This window comes from Pecten maximus, chromosome 5 (assembly GCF_902652985.1).
Source record: "Pecten maximus chromosome 5, xPecMax1.1, whole genome shotgun sequence".
NCBI lineage: Eukaryota > Metazoa > Mollusca > Bivalvia > Pectinida > Pectinidae > Pecten > Pecten maximus.
In genome coordinates this window covers 28,180,802-28,207,126 of record NC_047019.1, presented here as the reverse complement: position 1 = coordinate 28,207,126, position 26,325 = coordinate 28,180,802, and the positions used below count along the sequence as shown (strand labels likewise).

Here is a 26,325-nt window from a genome sequence, read left to right as displayed (position 1 = left end):
ATCAAATGTACATAAACTTCAGTTATGTAACTTGGTGTAGAATCCTTAAATAGCAATGCATGTTATTCTTTTGTTGTGTGACAATGGATAAAAAACGATTGTGATAGCCGACGATGCATCGACTTTGGAACAGCAGTATGCAGGGGGCACTCTGTATGGTTGACAGCTCCATAAACAATATTAACTATAATAGTTGACAAATCAAGTCTACTTCCATTCTACTGTAAGTCCATCATAGATCTAAGTGTTACACCTTGTTGATATAGTAGGAGTAGGGGATAATATTTTTCTATTAATACTAACCAGAAGTAGACACCTTTGTAACATTCAAGACCCAGAATTAACTCTAGATTATATAAACTGCAAGCACTTGCCGAAATTGCATATTGTGAAATTTATATAAAATGGATGTTTACTTACCTGTCAAGGAGAAGGAAGAATTCATCATCATTCATAAAGAAGCTAAAATCTGTAAGAACTTTCTGGACATCTCTGACAGATAATGAACCTTTCTTTTCTGTGTCGTACTTGGTGAATGCACCATAGAAATCTTTGTAGTTGTCTCGGATCTTGTCTCTATGGGTATAAACAAAAAAACAACACCATGTAAACATCAAGGGATTAAACTTAACAAAAGTATCTGCATAAAAACAGCATATTTTTTAACTTCTGAATGCTTGTTTTACTTGAATACAGGTAAATATGACTTACAAAATATCTGAAATATATTCCATACCAATGTGACCTTATCATAGTATGGAGTTTAATCTTTACATATATATAATTTCAAAATTTATTTATTGATTCTTAAATGTTCTTATTGAATTGTTAAATCTATCCCTTAATTATCGATTTTGTGTCAGAAATAAGACCGTAATCAATATCTATAGGCTATTTAGATTTTATCCAAAAGTGCAAACATTTTGTAAAATTATATGAATTTGTGAATTGTTGTTTATTCTACATAATCAGAAATAACTGTTTGAACACTCAAAGTGTTAACAATAAATTATTAACAGTTTTTATGATATCATAGTAGGATGTACATGAATCTTGTACCTGAGCTGTCGTTCCACCTCTTCTGCAGACATAAACAACACACGTTCTGCCTGGTGTTGTGTGATTTTCTGGTGTTTGCCAAGCTGTTGTTTGTTGTGGTCAATGACATATTGTTTACTGTCATTAATGATCTTACTACTTGTACCGATAATATCTGTGGGTGTGAACTCGGACGTGCCCAACTTGGCCAGGAAATCTTTGTGAGATAGGAAACCTTTCCCAGCACTGTCATACCTGATGGATTTGATTAAGTAGATATTGAAATATTGAAAAAAAATTATGTCAAGTCTCACCTGAATAATAGGTAAGTTTTTCCTTTAAATTTAGCAAAATTAATTTGTGGACAGGAAATTCTCACGATTTAAGACATTAAGGAGAACCATCAAATTATATACATGTATGGTGAAGATTTGACAGGAGAACCATCAAATTATATACATGTAATGGTGAAGATTTAACAGGAGAACCATCAAATAATATACATGTATGGTGAAGATTTGACAGGAGAACCATCAAATTATATACATGTATGGTGAAGATTTAACAGGAGAACCATCAAATTATATACATGTATGGTGAAGATTTAACAGGAGAACCATCAAATTATATACATGTATGGTGAAGATTTAACAGGAGAACCATCAAATTATATACATGTATGGTGAAGATTTAACAGGAGAACCATCAAATTATATACATGTATGGTGAAGATTTAACAGGAGAACCATCAAATTATATACATGTATGGTGAAGATTTAACAGGAGAACCATCAAATTATATACATGTATGGTGAAGATTTAACAGGAGAACCATCAAATTATGTACATGTATGATGAAGATTTAACATAAAACTGTTCCTAGGATGAGATCAGTCATTATTCCAATTAAATGTATAAAACTTTCTAAAACTGAATAAATCTGCTAATAATATACAGAATTTCATGTAGAAAAGAAGTAACACCTAAATATCAGGTAAATTAATTTGAGATAGATTATTCCCCATTTCCATACTGGACCTGAAATCTACAAGAAAGTTTTGACGTAATACGTACATTTGCCACAGAATCTTGAATTCCTCTGGAGACATGGGAAGGACAAACCTAAATAGTAAGTCTCTCAAGTCCCGTTTGGTGATGATTCCTTTCCCTCGGGAGTCAATACTGATGAATGCCTGGACAACAACAACATAATAACAATGATAATGTTAAGCACCATCAAACTAAACATGTGCTACATACAGAATGTATTACATACATCCTTTCAATGACTGGCCTGAAGCAAATGGTTTTTGAATTAAGGTCCACAGCAGTCCCCAAAGAATTCAATCAATTTATTTACCAATCAGTTGTCAAGCTCTTCAATTCTTCTATTGATAAGTCATGGTTTATCATTTTGTATGAATCTTTCATGATTTATTGAAATTTAAGCAGACATAAAGAAATATCAAATACAATATTTCATTACTGAATGTTAAACTGACTTCGTCTCAGGTGACCTAATTTATACTTCCTCTGATTCTCCACAGTTAAGTATACACAGGAAAATTGTGATGTTAAGGAGGTGGATAAGGGAGATAATCAGCACTGACCCCGGCTATATCCTTCCATTGTTGATGGACCTTGCGTTTCAGTTCTCCATGGACTTCCATCGCAGTTAATTCTGCTGCTGGCTGTGTGTCATTATACCTAGAACAACAGGGCTATTTTTTTTAATTCATAGCTATGTATTCACAAGATTCATAAATATAAATGCAATTTAGTTTTCTTTTCTTTAATTCATAAATTGGCTATAAACATAATTGTGATTTTCTCATTTATATTTATTCAGTAAAAAACATTTAGATAATTAATCAAAATGTCCTACTTCTAAATCCTAGAACAAACAAGAGATCCCAGAGGGATCTTGGCGCCCACCATTGAATGATCTTCATAGGTTCCATGTCAGATTGATCTTTTCTCTACTTTTCCCTTCATTTTACTAATCTGTGCAAATTGAGACATCCCTCCAGTACTTTTCAAACAAGGGAATCCTAGCTATATAAGAAATTTGAGATTTAACGATAATGGCTGTTTGTTTGCCAGGTTGTTTTCAGGACAGACTGGTCCAAAAATGCAATACAAGGGACCAAGGGGAACCTACTTATGAAATTTGAGAAAGATCCATTCAGTACTTTGAGAAATAGAGATAACAAACTTCAATTGTCAAAATCCAAGATGGCGGTCTGTCGGCCATATTGTTTTCCAATTGATCTCAAAATGCAATAAGCATAACGAGGCACCAAGGGGAACCTCCATATGAAATTTGAGAAAGATCCCTTCAGTACTTTCTCAGAAATAGTGATAACAAACTTCAATTGTCAAAATCCAAGATGGCTGCCTGTCGGCCATGTTCTTTTTGGATTGGTCTCAAAATGCAATATGCATAACTATGCACCAAGGGAAACTTACATATGAAATTTGAGAAAGATCCCTTAAATACTTTCTCAGAAATAGTGATAACAAACTTCAATTGTCAAAATCCAAGATGGCTGCCTGTCGGCCATGTTGTTTTCAGATTGGTCTCAAAACGCAATATGCATAACTAGGCACCAAGGGAAACTTACATATGAAATTTGAGAAAGATCCCTTAAATACTTTCTCAGAAATAGCGATAACAAACTTCAATTGTCAAAATCCAAGATGGCTGCCTGTCGGCCATGTTGTTTTCCGATCAGTCTCAAAAGGCAATATGCATAACTAGGCACCAAGGGAAACCTACATATGAAATTTCAGAAAGATCCATTCAGTACATTCTCAGAAATAGCGATAACAAACTTCAATTGTCAAAATCCAAGATGGCTGCCTGTCGGCCATGTTGTTTTCGGATTGGTCTCAAAACGCAATATGCATACCTAGGCACCAAGGAAAACCTACATCTGCAATTTCAGAAAGATCCATTCAGTACTTTCTCAGAAATAGTGATAACAAACTTCAATTGTCAAAATCCAAGATGGCTGCCTGTTGGCCATGTTGTTTTCCGATTGGTCTCAAATCGCAATATGCATAACTAGGCACCAAGGGGAACCTACATGTGAAATTTGAGAAAGATCCCTTCAGTACTTTCTCAGAAATAGCGATAACAAACTTCAATTGTCAAAATCCAAGATGGCTGCCTGTCGGCCATATTGTTTTCCGATTGGTCTCAAAACGCAATATGCATAACTAGGCACCAAGGGGAACCTTCATATGAAATTTGAGAAAGATCCCTTCAGCACTTTCTCAGAAATAGCGATAACAAACTTCAATTGTCAAAATCCAAGATGGCTGCCTGTCGGCCATGTTGTTTTCCGATTGGTCTCAAAATGCAATATGCATAACTAGGCACCAAGGGGAACCTACATCTGAAATTTCAGAAAGATCCATTCAGTACTTTCTGAGAAATAGCGATAACAAGAATTGTTTACGGACGGAGGGACGGACGGAGGGACGGACGGACGGACGGACGGAGGGACGGACGGACGACGGACCACGGACGCAGGGTGATTTGAATAGCCCACCATCTGATGATGGTGGGCTAAAAAATAAACCTTTTAGGACACTTTCAGGGCAAATCTAAAATAATGGTTTTGAAAATAATTCCATTTTATTTTTTACCAAATTTAAGCTACAAATTTCAAAATTATCAAGAATCCTTTCATGGAGTCAATATTATTTTTGCTATCCACTGTACTGACCTATGAACTGACTTCAGCCACTTGTGACCTTCTGCGCTATCCCTGATCTCGAATCTCCGTAAGAAGTCTTCATATGTTATCCGTGACTTGGAGTCTATACCCATTCGTTTACACAAAACTTCATATTCATCGTCTGACATTATACACATGAACGAATCCAAAAGTCTTCGGAAATTACTTTTTGTTAGAATTCCATTGTGATCATCATCAAATTTATAAAATGCAGCACGTAAATTCTGAAATTTACAAAGATATATCACATCAAATAATGCTAATTAAAAATGATAAAAAAAATGTGTTTCTTTTCCTTATATTATGTATTTTATCAGATACATTTGTGGAAATAAAAAATTGAAATAATTGTTTAAATATCATGACTTGATATCTGATATAATTTTTAATCATTTAAGTAAAATTTAAGCTCTATATAGATTCCCATTAAGAAAACTTACAGCAAAATTTTCACGTAGCTTGCTAAGAAGTTTTTTCTCAACCTCGTCAGCAGACATTCCAAATTCATCTCCTCTGATCGGGTTGACATGGTGATTTCCAGAGCGCTGTACATCATCACCAGGGCCATAGATCCTTGGGTCCTCAAATGCCTGGACGAAGTCACTGTACAACATGGATCCGTTTTGGAACCCGATCTTGGAAACAAGATCCTGGAAATGTTCATCAGCCATCGGCATCCCCATACTGACTAGTACCTACAGCAGCAGGGTATAAAAGTCAGGTAAATACTAAATAAGTAAAACATAACGGTTAGACCAAACATGTCAAACCAGCATAACAGGTCACTCGTATAAAGGAACGTCAGTGTCAAAAAGTTATTTCTATTAGGAGACCACCAGTGTAATAATACATGTACTTAAATGATCTATACTAAGGGGCCACCTGTACCAAGGGACCACCTGTATCAAGGGACCACCTACACCAAGGGACCACCTGTATCAAGGGACCACCTGTATCAAGGGACCACCTGTACCAAGGGACCACCTGTACCAAGGGACCAACTGTACCAAGGGACCACCTGTATCAAGGGACCACCTGTACCAAGGGACCACCTGTACCAAGGGACCACCTACACCAAGGGACCACCTGTATCAAGGGACCACCTGTATCAAGGGACCACCTGTACCAAGGGACCAACTGTACCAAGGGACCACCTGTATCAAGGGACCACCTGTACCAAGAGACCAACTGTACCAAGGGACCACTTGTATCAAGGGACCACCTGTACCAAGGGACCACCTGTACCAAGGGACCACCTGTATCAAGGGACCACCTACACCAAGGGACCACCTGTATCAAGGGACCACCTGTACCAAGGGATCACCTGTATCAAGGGACCACCTGTACCAAGGGACCACCTGTATCAAGGGACCACCTGTACCAAGGGACCACCTGTACCAGGGACCACCTGTATCAAGGGACCACCTGTACCAATGGACCACCTGTACCAATGGACCACCTGTATCAAGGGACCACCTGTATCAAGGGACCACCTACACCAATGGACCACCTGTACCAAGGGACCAACTGTACCAAGGGACCACCTGTATCAAGGGACCACCTACACCAAGGGACCACCTACACCAAGGGACCACCTGTATTAAGAAACCACCTGTTTATGGGAACATATGTACTAAGGGACCACCTGTACCAAGGGACCACCTGTATCAAGGGACCACCTACACCAAGGGACCACCTGTATCAAGGGACCACCTGTATCAAGGGACCACCTGTACCAAGGGACCAACTGTACCAAGGGACCACCTGTATCAAGGGACCACCTGTACCAAGGGACCAACTGTACCAAGGGACCACCTGTATCAAGGGACCACCTGTATCAAGGGACCACCTGTATCAAGGGACCACCTGTATCAAGGGACCACCTACACCAAGAGACTACCTGTATCAAGGGACCACCTACACCAAGGGACCACATGTATTAAGAAACCACCTGTTTATGGGAACATCTGTACTAAGGGACCACCTGTATTGCAAGATCACCTGTACCAAGGGACCACCTGTATCAAGGGACCACCTGTATCAAGGGACCACCTACACCAAGAGACCACCTGTATCAAGGGACCACCTACACCAAGGGACCACATGTATTAAGCAACCACCTGTTTATGGGAACATCTGTACTTAGGGACCACCTGTATTGAAAGATCACCTGTACTAAGAGAACAGTGCTTTACAAAATTTTACAAAAGTTGGCCCATCAATTTTTCAAGTAGCGAAAGTAATGAAAGATCCCATAAATTACCTCTCTGAAATTGCGTTTGTTAACTTTTCCTTTGCCACTCTTATCAAATGAGAGGAATGCCTGTCGGATCTGCATTTTGTGTTGTGACATGCGGTCCTTCAAGCGAGCCATCACTTCATCAGCTGTCATGTTGTCGGTTTTGTGTTTTGCTCTCCGTATATTTCGAATTTGTCTATAAGTGTAGAAAAAAGTATTATCTGTTTCAAATCATATAAAGAAAACATTTTTACAAAAAGAAATTGAGTGTAATTTTCTGAAGTGTAGATTGCGATCTTGTACATAATACATTTTTTTTAGAGATGAACTAGATTTTCAGCTTATATCTCTACCTAACTAACCTTTCAATTTGATCTCGACATCGGAAATTTTCCCGGACATGACTTTCATCATGAATTTGTGTACTGAGGCCGAGTAGATCACCTGGGGTTACGTCCACATTGAGTTTCTCCAGGAATTCCACATAGTTAACCCTGCCGTTGCTACAATCAGCACATCTCTGTAGCATACTGAAAACAGATTCATGTTATAAAATAACTGAAAAAAGTAGGGTCATTTCCACAGTTCAGTATATTTGATACAAAACAGTTTTGTACATTTCAAGTTTTTCTCTCTCTCTTTTTTTGTTTTCTCCATTCTACAAAAACTAGAAAATGTTGATAAGACCAAATGCCCAGGAGCTCCCAGCTGCCACTTGACACCCCGAAATACAGCATGGTGAGGATGCATCAGCAGTTCCTGAGGTTATATTTTAGCTGGTTATACTGCATTGGGACGCGACAGGGCGACATGGGTAACACTATATTCCATAGCGGGGGCATAAAAAATGTATTGTCATGTAAGATTTGTCACCAGAATGCACTGATTTCTGAAAACTGATTAGTTTTTATGTCTGTCAGATTCTAGATTATACACATTGTTTGTCTTTGTTTTGAGTGTAATTTCCCCAATAAAACCAGCTCTATACAGTACTTACTGACTGAAGTGTTGGTCAGAGATCGGTAATACGTAATTATCAATGACCCTCTTCATCTGTTCCTGTGTGATAAAACCCTGATCTTTATGATCACAATCCACGATAGCACCCGACACTGATTTCCAGTTCTCTGTGATTTTCTCTCGTAGAATTTCCTCCACCTGGAAATAAACATTAAATTAATCCTTCATTTCATTATTAAGATAGCTCAGTAAATTTCTTAATGATAAAAGAAATATAGTGAATTAATATTTTCAATCCATTATTTTACAGAATTTTAAAATCACAAGAGTGATGTTAAATTACTAGTTAAGTAAACAGAACATTCAAATGATTCTAAAATTGAAACCTGAAACAGCATATCATGATAGATCCCAAGGTGCCTCTAGATTAGGGGAATTAAGATTAATACATTCATCAATGATCAAACTCACTGTTTCCCATGCCATAATAGCAGGTTTAGGGTTTTCATTGAATCTATGTACAGAGTTCAGCCACTTGTGTCCTTGTGCCTGTCAAAGAAGATTTTATTGTTATACAATTGATTTTTACACAGAAAACAATATAAATGAACCTATATGATATGTAGGCGTTATTATACTTGTTTATATCTTGGTGTTTGTTCTACTTTCTATTTTCGTTATTAGTTCTATCTGAAATACAATAGCTTAAGTGTGTGTAAGTTGGAAAATATATTTTGTTTCAAATTGGGAAGACATTTATAGTTTTATTCATCATTTTGGAAAAATAACATACCTTATGTAGGGAAACAGCTGTCAAACCATGGCAAAAGATTATTGACTTTTAAAGTCATGGTTTTTTTTATTACTGTAAACTGTTTTCAAATGTATTTATTCAGATAGGTTCTGATATTTGTTAGTTTGAGGAGATAACAATCAAAAGAAGTGGATATGTTGAAAGTAAGATTGAAAAGAAATCAGAAAAAAAACTAATAGGTAATTTTCAATTTCGGCAATATTTCTGCTTCAATCATTTGGTAAAACCACAAAGAGTTAACAACAATAAAAATCTATATATAACCTTATACATCTGGCAATACTACATACAATGTATATGTAATATAAGTAATAATATTGATTCAGGAACAATATGTGTGGTACTGATATGTAGTTGTCATCATACAGCAGCAACACTCTGACATTAAGTTTGATGTTTTTAGGTACAATAAGACGTACCAGTGATTCAGTTTCCTCAAACAAACCCAGGAACTGATGATAAGAGATGTTGTTTGTATGTTCTGGATCCAGCTTCAGCATAAGTTGTTTGAATTGCTGATCATCCAATCGGAATGTGAACTTTTCAATGATATTCCTTAATTCTTTCCTTGTCACTCGCCCTTTACGACTCTGAAAATTAAAAATTTAATGTTAATATCTGTCACAGTTGTCAACTCTACAAAAATATTCAGCATTGAAAACAAATTAAAAAAATAATAAGGGTTGAGATATCAAACAATGGAATTGAGACTGGAATATAGAACTAGTATAGTAACAAGTTTATTTATAGATTTTACTGAAAATGGATCTTTGTACAGCCTTTTTCAATAAAAGAACCACCTTTTAAGAAATTGAAAAATACACAAATGATAAACGAATAAAGAATTTTTAGGACTTTTTTCTCTTGATTTCATAATGAGAAATACAAAATAAATTGACATATTCTACATTTTTTATTTCCTAGCTTCTCAAATTGATGTACTTTTTACACAAATCTAGAATAATAGTATGCAACTACATATACATGTATGGTTCTATAACAATTAAGTCAAATTCATCTGGAAATTCAGAATCATTTTGTTATTTACTTTGTATATAAATTGAAGGTAACATAAGATATCCCTACTTACTATATCAAACTGTAGGAATGCTTGCTTTATAGAATGGTAGTGATTGTGAACATGTTTGTACAGCAATCTCCATATATCGTCCACCTCAAATGTCTGCATTTCCTCACGAATAGGGAAAAATCTGTTAAAATATATAAAATACCATAGATTCATCTTTTTTCTTGCTTTATTAATAGAAGCTGTATGTTATGATTATAAATTTTACAGTTACCACAAATCAACTGTCAAATTGTGAAAAAATAGAGAGGCCCTGTGTATATACATGTATATGTCTATGTATTAACCGAAAAAAAAAATTTTAGGAAAAAAAATTAAAACTTTAAATTTATTACTAACTTTAATATGGAAATGAATCATCAAAGTTTTGTGAACTTACTTGTGGCCTGGTTTGATAGGAAGGGTCTGGCCATTCCCTGATGCCTGAGCATCCTGGAACTTTTCCAAAAAGGCCTCCCAAGATATCTTTCCTGTTCCCCTGACATTACATCTGAAAAACAGAAAATTAATCATGCAAAATACTGATGTGACCTTAAGTTCTAAATAAAACAAAATATTTTTGAAATTCAGAAGACGTTTATTTGTAGTAGACTGATTTTGTATAATCTGGACATTGTACAATAATGTCAGAAATAATAATGTGGTATAGGCCATCAAAAACCATTTGATAAAACAGTACAATTTCCTAAATGAACAGAATATTCGGTTAAATTATAATTTTAGTAAAAAACTTTCTTTCTTTTTTTCCAAAATATTAGATTTCGTTTCTTTTACACTCTAGTAAATGTCATATATCGTTTTTTTCTTGTTTTTTTTGAAATACCTACACACCATGACATTTACATTATATCAAACTATTTTTTTTACCAATCTTACCTTTCCATGAGCTGTTTAAACAATGGGTCTGACATTGGAATAGTGAACTGTGTGAGTATAGACTTTAGATCCTCCAGGTTTATAAACCCATCAAGGTTACGATCAAATGAAATAAAAATCTTCTTCAGGTTCAAGTAGTTCCGCCTCATCTGTACAGCAGAATTTTGATTTGCATAACAAATGTCTTAAAAGATATATTTTTTCAAAGCAAAATTAATTTCGTTTTTGTGCAATATCCCATTGCTTTTCCTTCAGGAAAATGTTTTAACTTTTTTGCATTTTTTTTCCAGATTATTTTACCTGCTTACTCATTTGAAATTTCAATAGAATCATAATTAACTTAAAACTTATAGTTGTTTTCTTTTTTTTCAGACAGCTTTCACTGTGTCCTACTGTTTCACCAGTGTCACAGTCTAGGTCCTTTTTGTAAACAGCCAATTTGAAAAAAAAAAAAACAAAAATTGGTGGATTTTTCTTTTGTCACTTTGCCAATAATCAAGTTGTTAAATGTTTATAATCATTGACATAATTAAGGTACGTACCCTCATTCGGAACTCTGCCTCAATCTGGTCAAAACTCATTTTCTTCATTGCCTGTTCATCATCTTTCCTCTGTGTAGTGACCATACTTCCAGCAGCTGGTGGAGGAGGCTTTTGGGGCCACAGCAAGGCTGTTATGAGAAACCATGACATTGAAATACAAAATATACAATTCCTATAAATAAAATAAAACAGGTGGTCAAAATATGACAGGTTTCAATTCTCTAAGATATAAGAAATTTTCAAAAATTATTTTTGGAAAATGCATGAAAAAAAGGGTGAAAATTAATTGTCCTAATCATATGAGGGGAATTTCTTATTAAGGGAAAAGTTGTCAAAAAGACAGGGTTTTATTTCTGTCTTTAATAATAAAACCTGTTAATATTGGATTAACTTAGGACATGGTTTGTAAAGGTCAAGCAAAATATTTTCAAAGAATTTTTAAGGTATTTAAATACTTATAACAATGAATATATAGGCTCAGATATACTTAGAAATAAATAATCTTCGATGGACGGTAAAATTTATGTAATTATACCAAAGCTTATCTACATAAGGTAACATGGGAAAGTCCTCCAGTTTTATTGTTGTCCTTGTCACTCTTTAACCAAAGACCTATTTACAAATTGGCTCAATTATTTAAACGAATGAATTACAAAATGTGAAATTATTTTTAGAACAAGAAGGCATCATGCAATTTGTATGAAAAAAATCACACATTTTAACTTGCAGGTTTCTTAAAACAAAAACAATCAGATGTAGTTATACAACATGTTGTTTACAGTCTACTGCACTTTACACAGACAACAATTCAATATTTGAAAAAGCAAATAAACAATTTTTAACAGCATAAAAGAAATCAAAAATATTTCAGAAGAAAAAAAAATTAAAAGAAAATTTTCAAAAATGGGAATGAATAAAATGTAATCCAGCAATAGGAATATATTTCATGGAATTTCTCAGGACAAATATAATTTAAAGAAATTGAAAAGGAATGAGAGTCCTGATTTTCTACTTTGTATCAATATCAGTTTTTGTTTACTTTAAAAGTACTGAGCCAGTAAAACAAATCAGTGTTATTTCTACAAAAAAAATGTTTTTTTACAGAATTTTTAAAGGAGCAATAAACAGTAATGCTTGGAGAAATGATGCCCATTGATATACTGTCACAGGTGTTGAGTCATAGTAAATGCTGAAGAATACCTAGGGTTACCTATATGTTACCTTTTCAGCTTTATTCCTGCTATCTGAGTTGTTTCCCTTAGTTAACCTACTACATGCTTCCCATTATCATTTTATGCATTATATTTAAGCATTAAACTGTCTTTTTATGGATTATATGGTCTATATAGATGCCAGAGCTTTGCAGACAATCTTCATAATGCGCGCTATGAAATGATTGTCTGCAAAGCTCTGGCATCTATATAGACCATATAATCCATAAAAAGACAGTTTAATGTTTATATTTACGTTTTCTATATTAGTTTCTTTTCGATTTCAACTTTAATTTTCATTATAATTTGAAATCTGACTTTTACCGACGTTTCCACTGTCAGAGGTCAACAAATAGAACAGCCTATTGTGATTCACGTGCTGATTGGCAAAAAAAAAATTAAAAAAATAGTGCGTGGAAATCATTAAAAAAATACTGAAAACATCATCAGATATTTTAATAACAATATCAATAATATTGGTAGTCAGTATTTCAGAATATACGGATGAATTATTCAGTTTGTTAACGATTTCGGATTTTTTTTAAAAATTTACCATACGGAACAATTATGCGGATGGAAATTTCACCCGTCACCACGCGCACGCAACGGCTGACAGCATTGACAGAGTTTAGCTATGAAAGTTGAATGTGCAGTGGGAGAAAGTGGAATTCGCCAAAAAACCAGATGTAAACATGTTCTTTGATTGCATGGAAACCTAATTACAGTTTATAGTAGCTACAACAGCACCGGTGTCAGGGATACGACCAATGAGAGAAGTGACAGTGGCCGAGGGAGTTAGACGAGCTTCAGCGACAACTTTGCTTGTGACGGGTACCATGGCTGTTTCAAGTTTAGGATGCGTTAGACACGGTAATGCACCACTTGATGCTTTCTTTTGTGAAGAAGAAACTGTTCTATTGTACGACCGGAGAGAAGCCTCGTTCTTATGATTTGACATAAACATGATGTGTCGGGTTTCAAATTTTTTGTCATTCAAACACTGGATGGCGGTGGCGCGCAAACAATGTGGTGTGTAATGATTTTCCACTCTGGCCCCGGAACAAATATCTGTCAACATATGTGTTTATTAAATCTTGTTTTATTTCCATTTTCGTGATTGTTAACCATTCTTACCTTTATTTTCGTTTTACATTTTAAGATTTGTTTTCTGGTCTCGTACTCTATCCGATAGCATGATGAGCAATGATAAGATGCCATTTGTTTACATTGGTTGCAAGTAGTTCCGGGGGATCCGGTCGCGTATGAATAACACCCGAATGCACGATTTGGGTGTCAGTTATGCATAGAATGGTGTCACGCTTTGGGTGTCAGTTATACTCTCATAGACTGCAAATTTGTTTAGTTTGTCTATATCATGGCTTTGCCATCCAAATGTAAATATATGAATTTTACCATTGGTAAATTTGACTTAGTCTTATAAAAAACATTTAATATTTTTTGTGCAAATGAAAAAAAAATTAATTTCACAGTACATGTAACATGCATTTAATGTAATATTAATCAACATGCCATGCTGATACATGTGTGTCTACATAAAAGCATAAACAAACATAGGCAAACATAACAACATGAAGCAATACAATGTACATGTATCTAAGATTCTTTTTAAACCACGATAAAAAAATTGAACATTACAAGAAGCCATGCACAACAGTTGGAGACACTGGATGTATATATATTTGATACATATCATTTAACTAACTAAAGTTGAAGCTATTTCAAAATCATTTATAATGTATATACATTTGTATATAACAAAATTATTGATCAATGCAATATTGATTTGAATTTTTATTTTTTTTTTAACTTTTCCAAAAGCAAGATATCAGCCTTTCCTCAAAACATCTTATCAGTCACTTACTGACTAACTATTGTTTGATTACAGGGCATTTGCTTTATCAAATACATTTCATAGGAAAATTTATGGGCTGGAATATAATATTACATCGCAGGCCAAAGGAAATATTTGATCTGAGATATAGTACACATGAAATAAAATAATTCAGAACTTTATATTTTGCACAGAAATCAATAAAATGGTACCCTGTTAATATTGTTTCACCTTTCCTTTGTACAATGTAATTGTTTTGATAAACCTTTTTTTTTTTTTTTAAATACTCACGAAATTCAAACCACACAGAGAAAAAATGCAAAAATATACAGTGCACTTTTATGTGTCCGGCCATACATGAATCACTGTGAATTACTTCTAATCCAAAATGCTTGGTATTGTACATGCATGTGCAGTAAGATAAAATTTCTTAACATAACTCACACTTGAGTAAAAAGGTTTGTCCATGTTTAATTAAGCATTTTCATCTGAAACTGAATTGTGATTTACAAAACAGTGAATTAAATTGATCAGTTATTATAAAGAAACTGCATGAGAACATCCATGGTAGAATGGTTATTTGACCCTGTAAAACAGAGAGGGAGGAGGAGGAGAAAGCAATGAAAGACAGCTGTTAAGGCTCTATGTCATTGATGGTTATATACATTGTATTGGGTATTTTAAAAAGCAAAAATCTCATACTAAATGAAAGGGATTTTATTTCATCAAAGATAATTATTCCAATGCTGCCATTTTATTCTAATATAAAAGAGCATTACCTCCCTTGGCCCCATCCTGTGGTGGAGGTTTGGAATGATGTGCCACACTAACTCCCATTCGTTCCAGGAACTGTTTGTAGTTACACATCCCCGTGTGATGAAAATCGTACCGCATCCAAAGCCTACCAAAATAATGAAATGAATCAAAAAGGCTCTAATAAATAGTAACTGATTTAGAATCTCTCATTGTTTAAGGTAAAACTTTCCCCAGGAATATAATTATTAAACTAGGATATTTTACAGTTCTTAGATTTAAGCAGTCCATGCCATTTTATAATCACTAAGTAGATTAATGTTAATTTATTCAATATATATGCCACATGTGAGACTAGGTCTTATTTACTAAATTATTCAGAAATCTTTAAAGACCAATTAGCTCCGTATAATACACCTTTCAAAATTGAACAAATAGTGTTCAAACTCTTTAACTCACTTCTCGAATTGTGAATCAGAGAGCTTGAAGCAGTAGTTATCTAACACCCTGCGTAGTTCGTGTCGCTGGATTTTCCCATCTCTGTTGTAATCAAATAGTTGTAGAGCCTTGATTACCGCCTTCATATTGTTTGAAATCTGCATGAAAAGAAAAGAATACATCATTTTAACATCTGTGATAACAAAAATCAAGCTTCATAATGTCCAAGTTAACCAAGGATTCTGACAAAATCATGAACAGAAAGTTTCATCACAGCCAGGGCACTCAAAGTAAAATATAGTTGGTAAAATAAAGCAGCAAATGAAAGCAAAATAGAATTTAACAGCTGGCAAATGTGGGTACCTGCATGCATTAAGTCTTGGACTTGAGTCTTGGGTGGATAACACTCCGCCACACAATCAAAATTAAATCCCTCAGCTTTCTTATTTCATTGGTTTAATGTGTTTGCTATCTTTGGGGCACCACTCTTGTACTTGCATGGTTTTTTTTCAGCTGATAGGATCATGAGATAGATAATGACAACACTTTCTAGTTTACAGGAATAAATAGAATTTCCCTTCAGCTCAGATCAAATATTGTACTGAAGTGAAGTGGGGGACTGTTTGGTTTATTCATACAGTGTGGACAATGAATTAACACAATAGTCAGTGCTCTCCCTTGTTTCATTTAAATCATGACCTTGATAGGTAGAGGTCAAGGTTAAACCCGGGTATGTACACTTACCCGGTCTTTCAGCATCTTCTCTATCATATCCATGTTGATTTCCCGGGCTGTTGTTGGAGGCATGTACCTGGCAATGATAAACACAGTTGTGTGTGGTAACAGGATCATTATAACAATCTGTTTCTATGGTAACTTAACTAAGTATAGGAAAACATTCTTGTGTACATTGAAAAATTAACAGTAAACAGTGTATTATTTATCTAAATACTCAGCCAGGGTAACAAAGTGTTTTACTTAGATATGATATATGTGCCAATAAAGCTCAAGCTGATGTTTGGATTTTAACAATAATTGACAAGTATACATACATTTCACATAAATTTTGGCTCTTGTTCACCTCTCCATATTTGCTGGGCTAACAGAAATGTAAATACTGGTGAAATCTTCATTTGTTTGTTTTGATTTGTTTTATTTCAACTCCCCATCAAGTGCCAGGGTCATAGACAGAGATCCACTTTGTTTTTGAATCCTAATGACCTTGACCTTTAATCCAGTCAGGGGCTACAATAGCTCATTTCAGTTGATAAGAGTGTAGGTCACATAACCTCAAGTGAAGATCCCAACTGATTTCTTAATTATTCCGATTTTTTTTTTTTTATCACGTCATCACAAAATGTTCATCAGTGAAAAGACCTTGACCTTTGACCAAGTGATCTTGACCTTTCTCCTATTATAAGCCAGTTGACTCCTTGTTAAAATCCAACCAACATTGCTTCATATTGTCATAAAATGTTTATCAGTGAAAAGATCAAAAAATTGGACCTTGACTTTTGACCCGATGACCTTGATCTTTGGTCAATAGACTCCTTGTTTAATTCTGAACAATTTTGCTTAATTATGTCATGACAAAATGTTTATCAGTAAAAAGATACAAAATTTTAAAGAAAAAATAAATGATTACCAAGAAAAAAAAAGTCATTTAAAGTGTTATGATATTACCTCATGGGACCATTGACACGCTTCTCTGGACTGGCAATTCTGGTGTCCTGACCATAAAACTTGTCCAAGAAGTCAAGGTATCTGACTGTTCCATTAGGGTTTTTGTCAACCTAAGGAATGTTGCATTAGAAAAGTAAAGTGAGTTGACATGAATGTTTGTAACTGATTGATAGAATTATTAACAAAACAGACATCTGATAATGATTAGATTTATAATAAACTAGTTTACATACAAAACAGGCAGAATATATTTACTGTATCACCAGTAAAATATTGACTGACTAAATAACATACATATGTATATACAGTTGTCATTTTAATCATAATGAAGCATTTTAAATCTAAATATTTTACTCTTCTATGATGACCTTATTTATCTCAAACTGACAAACATTTGAAAATAAATCCTACCTTATCAATATATTTCTTATCTTGATCTTATTTTTATAATTATTATCAGCAATTCATAAAACAGTTATGTCAAAAAAAATTGTAAAATATAGCAGGGTGTGTATCATTAAAAAGAAATATTTTTTGAAATGTGTTTTGAATATGTGACAAGAAAACATAATGAACTATAATTTCTAGAGTGACTATGTGTACTTGAGACACTACATGTGAACGGTGTAATATAGTGTGCTACTCAACAGACATCTTAAAAGTATTCCTCCAAAAATATGTAACTTTTCTCTGACTTTACTTTCTAGATGTTGAAAAATCCTACATAATATACAAACAGTACAATAATGTATCTAAAAAGATGACTTTTGTTTTGTTAGATTTAATGATTGATGTCTTTTTTATCTCACAGTACTTTGAAGTACTTTAAAATCCTGTTAACTTTTTAAACATCTTAATAAAGTAGTAGAGTAAAATAATTTGGAATTCAATAAACATATTTTTTCAAGTACATTATATATTTGTTATTGTAATGTATATTTTAAATCTTACATATTTCCTAAATAAGGTATGATATTTCAAAAATACATACAGTACTGGTAAAAGATTTATATAAGTTTGCAATAAGAAAAGATTTTAAGAAGGTTTTAAAGCCATGGTGCAGTTTATTTAACTTTAAGCAATTCCTTTTTAAAACAACAAGATTATTTCCTGTTGATTTTCTGAATTAAAAATGTTATAGCCATTATCCTCTGCAGAGTTATAATCTATTTTTAAAATGGAAATAACACTTCCAACTACTTTGTTTTGCAACTTTTGTAATTTTTTGTGATTCTAAATAATGACACTACCTATATGTTTTCATGTTTGTTTTATTTTTTAATAATAAGTTGATATGGATTATGGATATAAGTATTCATAAGCAAGCCTGCGTCCATTACATATTCTATTAAATCATTTTGAATATTGTATCTTCAATATTTCAAATACTTTAATGTGTTACTTTCAAAATTTTAACACGGTACCAAATGAATGAAAACACAAAACAATCAACAATTCCAAATATTCAAAACAACATGGAAATATTGTAGAGAAACATTCACCAAATCTGGGGAGAGTTCAGTTACTGCAGGAAAAAACATTTGTAACAATTTAAGGGAGGATTCATAATTAGGGTGTGTGCTTCTGAAATCGGAAATACATGGCATAGAGGACTGGAAGTTGAATAGAAGATTGGGAAGACATCTACCACAGAGAAACACACAATGTTTGGTGGATATTCAAGAGTTGTAGTCCTTAAAACATAAATTTATTGAAAAGCACGACCATACTGTAACAGATTCTGTGACTTCATTAGCAGTGTAGAATTTGATATAATATCAATATTCAAGTATAACTCCTATAAACATTGGCAAATATTACAAAATATCTAAATACCGTTTAACATTTTATGGAGATCCTTCAAATTTAAGCTTAAGTCAAAGTTTGGATACAGTTAATACTCAATTATCAAAACAGCATATTACAACAAACCTTGTAAATTAAAACAAATACAAGATAATAGAAAAGCAATTTATAAAGGATTAGAGCAATTTATATGTCATTTCATAACAAAACAGAAGAAATGATAAAAAATAATATATACTCAAAAACAAATCTACAAAATTCTCACCAATGCATTGTATATAGAAAGAGCGATGTTGGATTTAGAGTGCAATCAAGTAAGCTGTACGCGCCGTACAGGCCTAGGCTGTCAGCTGACAATACAATGACAGGTACTCTAACCTAACACATTTTACTTCTTTTTTTAAATATGTCCCACTAAAACTGTCCCTTTGAAAGTTTATTTTTATGTTTTTTTTAATTCACACATTTTGTTTTAACATAATTAATCACATTGTACATTCAGAGATGCAATACAAATTTCTTTTATCATATACTCTATTCTCACAGATACAAAAACTTTTAAATATACCGGTAAAGTTAAAAATGTCCAAATTTGAGTTACTTTGATTGCTTATACTCCCAGGTGGATAATTTTGTAGCAGACTAAAAAGGGTTTAATAGAAAGAATGAACACAAATATTTCTTTAAAATGTTTTACAAATAATTAACCAAAAAATACCTTTAGGATTCTGATAATTTATCCTCATGAATTATCTTATATTTTTTTCAAAAACTAGCTTTGTTCAGTTACATCTCTGATGCTGGGTATTACCCTGTCATGGCTAATAGTCAGGAACAGAAGGGTGAGTTATTTTTAGACAGACAGACACTACAGATGCCACCGTAGCATGGGATAATATTGCACGCCACCACACGCCATGACGACATGTACACCACCACAGATCACAGTGAAAGCGACATGTCATCCATGATACCTTTGCCAATACTGCTTCGAACTGCTCAGTGGTGAGATGACAACAAAACGACTCGAGAACGCGGCGAAACTCGCCCTTAGTAACGCTCTGATTTTGTTCAATATCGTAAGTATGAAAGCCCTGGAATTAAACAATGAGTGAAAAGGATTAGTACCACAACCCTATTAGCAGCTCGCCTAGTCTATCTGGAACCGATGCCTAATGTCTTCTTACCTTCCATCTCACAGCGGTGTTTATTTACATTTCTAGCAAATTGTATCTATAATTTCTTTTCCACTACATAATATTATTGCAAGTGTGAATTTAATTTTAAAATCTTAAAACAGAACATGAGAACATTTTAAATATGAAAGTGCAAAATTTCATGTGTTATTGATGTGTCTATTTCATTTTTCAATTTTGAAATGTTTTTACCCTGAATTCTATTTATTTCCTTGCAATAACAGATCATTGATGATTTATTTCCCTTTAAGAATATTGAGAACATAAAGGTTCTACGACTGACAGACTACAAGGTACACCAATACATAAGCCTTTTACAAAGTCTTTTCCGAAGATATGTGATCAGTTTTAGTTTACTTATCTTTTCAAAAAAAAAATAAAAAAAAAATAGTTATAGATATATTTTTATCAATTGCAAATTATTGTTCACACTCATAATACCCACTAAGTAGAAAAACACCAGTAAAACCTTTGTAATAATTTAAAGTGAGGAATACTTGCAGCAGCAATGCCCATGCTTCTAGTCCAAAACAAATTATATTAAAAGCATCTTTAAATTTGTATGGTAAGTGACTACATTTGTATTTGCATTTTAGAAGATGAATATAAATACTGCACATGACTAGATACTAAAAAGCAGGGATTTCTATTTGTTCATCCCTTTTTCAAATTGACACAATACGATAATGGAATGATTATCACACTGAGCTCTTTTGATATGAAAATATATTACATTTCTATTATAAAAATCTACATAGTTTACTGAAGGAATATAAAAGATGAAGAAATTCACACTATAATAAATCCTGTTAACATGAAACACCACTAGTGTCTTAATATTGATTGGGTTTCTTATTTTAGCATCTATTTTTGATGTATCAGAAAGTTTTTAAAAAATACATTATCTCTATTTTTTTCATTTGAAACAAAAAAGAAATCAAACTGATCCTAAAATGAAAATAGCTAAAATTTAAATTTTCAAACTAAATGCTCTAATTAATTACTAAAAAGTAAAACATATATATGCATAATTTGTTTTTAAAAAGCAGCTATGAAAATGTAGATACAGTAGGGAAATACTAGTATCTAACTACGTATATATAAGGCTACATTTAGGAAATATGTTTCTCCTCTCTCAAATTTGGTATAAAGGACAGACAAGTTGTTTTTCTCATTTGAGTGGGTATGGAGAATTACATGCATTTTTATTTTATCATGTGACCTTCAAATTATTTGTAAATTTAACTATTGATAGCATGCTTAAAATGGATAATTTATCACTATCACTATCAAAAACCAATAACACAGTTTCTGTAAATTTTCATGTTTTAGTAGGTAGGTATATGATAGAGAAATGAGAAACTAATACTACATGTATTTTTTTTTATATCAGCCTCTAACCTGTATATGTAAACTGTATGTATACAGTACTAGTATCTACAGCTAATATGTGGTATATATTGGTAATGTATAAATCTGGTATATCATACGTTAGCTCTGGTTTGTATAAATATTATAGATGTTATGCAGAAGAATACAATTCAAAGAGCTAATCATAATTCATAGAAATAATTCTAAACAACTAAAAATGATGCTTATAAATACATCTATATATAATATCAAAATTGTACACCAAATTTTTTAATAAAGTTTTGTGTTTTTATCTTGGCTATTAAATGCAAGTTATGATATGTGATATGAAATAAGTGACTTATTAACAAGAGATCCCAGAGGGATCTTGGCGCCCACCATTGAATGATCTTTATAGGTTCCATGTCAGATTGATCTTTTCCCTACTTTTCCCTTCCTCTAAGTCTTACTTATCTGTGTAAATTCAGAAACAGCCCTCGAGTACTATTCAAACAAGGGGAACCTATATATAGAATTTAAGATTTAGCTATAATGGCTGTCTGTCGGCCATGTTGTTTTCGTATTGGTCCCAGTATGCAAAACTAGGCACTGAGGGGAACCTACATATGAAATTTGAAAAAGATCCCTTCAGTACTTTCACAGAAATAGCGATAACAAACTTCAATTGTCAAAATCCAAGACGGCTGCCTGTCAGCCATGTTGTTTTCTGATTAGTCTCAAAATGCAATATGCATAACTAGGCACTGAGGGGAACCTGCATATGTAATTTCAGAAAGATCCCTTCATTACTTTCTGAGAAATAGTGATAACAAATTTTAATTGTCAAAATCCAAGATGGCTGCCTGTCAGCAATTTTATTTTCCGATTGGTCTCAAAATGCAATATGCATAAGTAGGCACCAAGGGGAACCTCCATATGAAATTTGAGAAAGATCCCTTCAGTTCTTTCACAGAAAAAGCGATAACAAATTTCAATTGTCAAAATCCAAGATGGCTGCCTGTCGGCCATGTTGTTTTCCGAATGGTCTCAAAATGCAATATGCATAACTAGGCACTCAGGGGAACCTGCATATGAAATTTCAGAAAGATCCCTTCATTACTTTCACAGAAATAGCGATAACAAACTTTAATTGTCAGAATCCAAGATGGCTGCCTGTCGGCCATGTTGTTTTCTAATTAGTCTCAAAATGCAATATGCATAACCAGGAACAAAGAGGAACCTGCATATGAAATTTGAGAAAGATCCCTTCAGTACTTTCACAGAAATAGCGATAACAAACTTCAATTGTCAAAATCCAAGATGGCTGCCTGTCGGCCATTTTGTTTTCCGATTGTTCCCAAAATGCAATATGCATAACTAAGCACCAAAGGGAACCTATATATGAAATTTGAGAAAGATCCCTTCAGTACTTCCTCAGAAATAGCGATAACAAACTCAAATTGTCAAAATCCAAGATGGCTGCCTGTCGGCCATGTTGTTTTCCGATTGGTCCCAAAATGCAATATGCATAACTAGGCACCAAAGGGAACCTACATATGAAATTTGAGAAAGATCCCTTCTGTACTTCCTCAGAAATAGCGATAACAAACTCAAATTGTCAAAATCCAAGATGGCTGCCTGTCGGCCATGTTGTTTTCTGATCTGTCCCAAAATGCAATATGCATAACTAGGCACCAAGGGGAACCCACATATGAAATTTGAGAAAGATCTCTTCAATACTTTCTCAGAAATAGAGATAACAAACTTCAATTGTCAAAATCCAAGATGGCTGCCTGTCGGCCATGTTGTTTTCCGATCGGTCCCAAAATGCAATATGCACAACTAGGCACCAAGGGGAACCTACATATGAAATTTGAGAAAGATCCCACAAGTACTTTCTCAGAAATAGCGATAACAAGAATTGTTTACGGACGGAGGGACGGACGGACGGACGGACGGACGGACGGACGGACGACGGACCACGGACGCAGGGCGATTTGAATAGCCCACCATCTGATGATGGTGGGCTAAAAAGGCTGATAGTGTCACATTTAGATACAATTATTAATCATACATATTGCATAATTAACCAATGATTATTAATGAAAGCATTACATATTTCCAAATAAATTACTGTATTCAGTTTAGAAAAAAATATGCATACACAAGATGCTATTAGAAACAAAAAGTTACTTTTTATTTCATTTAGTTTTTAATTTAATAAAAAATGTTCATCACCAGAAAGCATGAAAATCTAAAATTAATTCTATTTTTCATTCAATCAAAAGCTACCACAAAACCATAAAACTTAATTATTTCTACTGATACCCACAAAATCTACTTTACTCCAGATACAACCATCATGCATATATTTAAAAGAGGAAAAGCTTTGAAAATATCAGATATATTCATGCAGATTTGAAAGCAATTAATAAGGTTGCTACATTTAGTGAAAATGACATACCTGTATTATGTTCTGGTGGTTGGCTCTCACCTTCTCCCTTAACAAAGCCTCAACTTCAATACTGGACATGCTACCATTAGGGGAGGTCACCCCTCGGTCTGAGGCTACAGGAGACCCTGCTAAAGACAAACAGAATAAAATATTTATAAGGAAATCCATAACAACACCATGATTAACACAACACTGAATTATATATTTTAATTTAATTAGAATTGGACCAAAATCAACTTTTATTCTCTACTTTTGGCTCTTAATTAACAAGTAGCGTATTATAAGCAAATTGTTTATTGTGCATGTTTTGTAAAGTAAGTAACCAGACTTGTTCACTAAACCTGACCTGTATAATAAGAAACATGATTTTTGAACTCTGATTGCAGTTAGTTTAATGTCAACATGAATAAAGAAACCATCTACATTAGGAGACTAGACTTAAAGAGTTAAATATCCCACTCACAAAAAAAATCCAATTTCAAAGTATTACTTAGTTCTCATGTGAATGTAAGGTGACAGGACTAGAAAACTCAGCACATGTAATGCTCTCCTGTTACAACACTTCACTGTTATTACACATCATAATCACCCTTAAATGGTAAATTCCTCTTGAGGTCAAGTATGTATGTCTTATATTGGAGGAAGTTAAGAGTTTCCTGAGAAAAACTACCAGTAAATTTGGTTGGGAAGGGTTACTTACCATGAGAAGATGAAGAGCCAACTTGTTTCAGTCTGGATGGGTCTCGCAATCTGGTGCTGGGTCTGGCAGTAAACTGTACACCTGTGCTTGCTGGAAGCAGACTTGGCATTGTGGTCGCCATGTTGACCTATACATATACGGGTAGCCAAAATAAAAAAAACAACACAATAACTACTACACATCAAATTTAATTTCTAATCTTCAATTCTCTGGATATTTCAAACATCTTTATTGATTATTTGTCTTAGAGGTACATTTCATTACTCATACACGATTACAACTGTTTCCAGTACTTAATGATGGGTTTATTACTGATGCAAAGGTTAATGATCTCTCCACCAACATCAAAACAATCATGTCAATAGTCTGTCACTCTTCCTATTGAAATTCCTTATTAGTTATAGTTACTGGTTTATTGCCTACATGACTCCATCTAGTACTAGGTTTTGTCTCTCCAGCTAAAGGACAGGTGAGCTTCTGGCAGGAAGCTACATTGTATATCAGGCATCTTCAATCATATACAATTAAAATGTAGTGCTAATTGTAAATGACAGTTGTCAAGTTCATGTTCAACTGCCAGTACACTGTGTACAGTGAACACTGTTTGCTGTAAATTTATATTTCTGGTGTTGATTCAATTTGAAGTAATTACAAGTTTAATTTTCATTGTCCATAGTCATAATCTGATGCCATTGAAATTTTTAACTGAATACAATAAAGGACCAAATCCTAAAAGCAAACACAGTTGTTGACATAAAGTGGGTTATTCAAGTATTCAAAAGCACTATTTGGCACACTTCACTGGACAATCTTTGTCGGTGTGAAATGTTTATGTAGTCATATATACACATACTGTATCTACTGACATTTCTAATGACCAGTTTATACATTACATGTCGACTGACAATTTAAACAAAATTTGAAAGATTTGAGTCGATTCTTCTCAGCATATAGCTACATGTATCTGCGACAGTACTAATGCTGATAATGCATAACATTGATTTTATCGATTACTGTCAACTGTCACTAGATATACATAGTATGCTGTACTGTTATACTGTAGTATTACATTTGTAATTAGTTAGATAATTTCATTTTATTAACTCTTTGGAAATCTCTTACAAATAAAAATAGAATAAAACGGCCAATGCATAATAATGATAATAAAAAATCTGAAGAGTTTGAACATATTTGTAATCCTGAATAAGGCTTCCTAATTATGTGTTCTGTCGACACAGTAACCAATGCCTATTAATAAACCAAATTAAAATTGTGATAAAAAAACAGTACATCACTTAATTACAATCAACATGATAAACTATTCGGACAATCTTTAAGTCATAGGAAATTAAAAATAGGACGTGTCCCATAATATGATGCATTAATTACCTTTATTGTTATCCCGGACACTTATCGTGTTAGTCCTATGTAGGTGTCATAAACATTTCCATACACTTTTCTTCCACCACCTGTCGTTGTCACCACCGCGGCTTCCGTTGTCAGGAAGTTCTCTGGCGCCGCCTGTCGGTGAGAAATGGAACGAAATTCTTTCGGAACCTCTTACTCGGTTGTTTATTAA

The 26,325-nt window shown here is 33.6% G+C and overlaps 1 protein-coding gene across 1 annotated transcript in view; it reads right to left on the bottom strand.

The window, feature by feature from the left end:
* The window catches only part of LOC117327725 (EF-hand calcium-binding domain-containing protein 6-like), a 34,855-nt gene extending 8,610 nt beyond the window's left edge, over positions 1-26,245 (bottom strand). Inside the window, 23 exon segments of the mRNA XM_033884854.1 lie at positions 421-576; positions 1,060-1,293; positions 2,113-2,231; positions 2,649-2,745; positions 4,773-5,008; positions 5,225-5,479; positions 7,048-7,219; positions 7,386-7,553; positions 8,021-8,181; positions 8,455-8,532; positions 9,217-9,387; positions 9,888-10,008; positions 10,264-10,374; positions 10,761-10,909; positions 11,303-11,430; positions 15,145-15,266; positions 15,578-15,714; positions 16,301-16,367; positions 17,240-17,349; positions 20,020-20,139; positions 24,056-24,174; positions 24,747-24,873; positions 26,136-26,245. Of these exon segments, the coding sequence (XP_033740745.1) occupies positions 421-576; positions 1,060-1,293; positions 2,113-2,231; positions 2,649-2,745; positions 4,773-5,008; positions 5,225-5,479; positions 7,048-7,219; positions 7,386-7,553; positions 8,021-8,181; positions 8,455-8,532; positions 9,217-9,387; positions 9,888-10,008; positions 10,264-10,374; positions 10,761-10,909; positions 11,303-11,430; positions 15,145-15,266; positions 15,578-15,714; positions 16,301-16,367; positions 17,240-17,349; positions 20,020-20,139; positions 24,056-24,174; positions 24,747-24,867 (3,152 nt within the window). The 5' untranslated portion in view covers positions 24,868-24,873; positions 26,136-26,245.
* Positions 26,246-26,325: the final 80 nt, after the last annotated feature.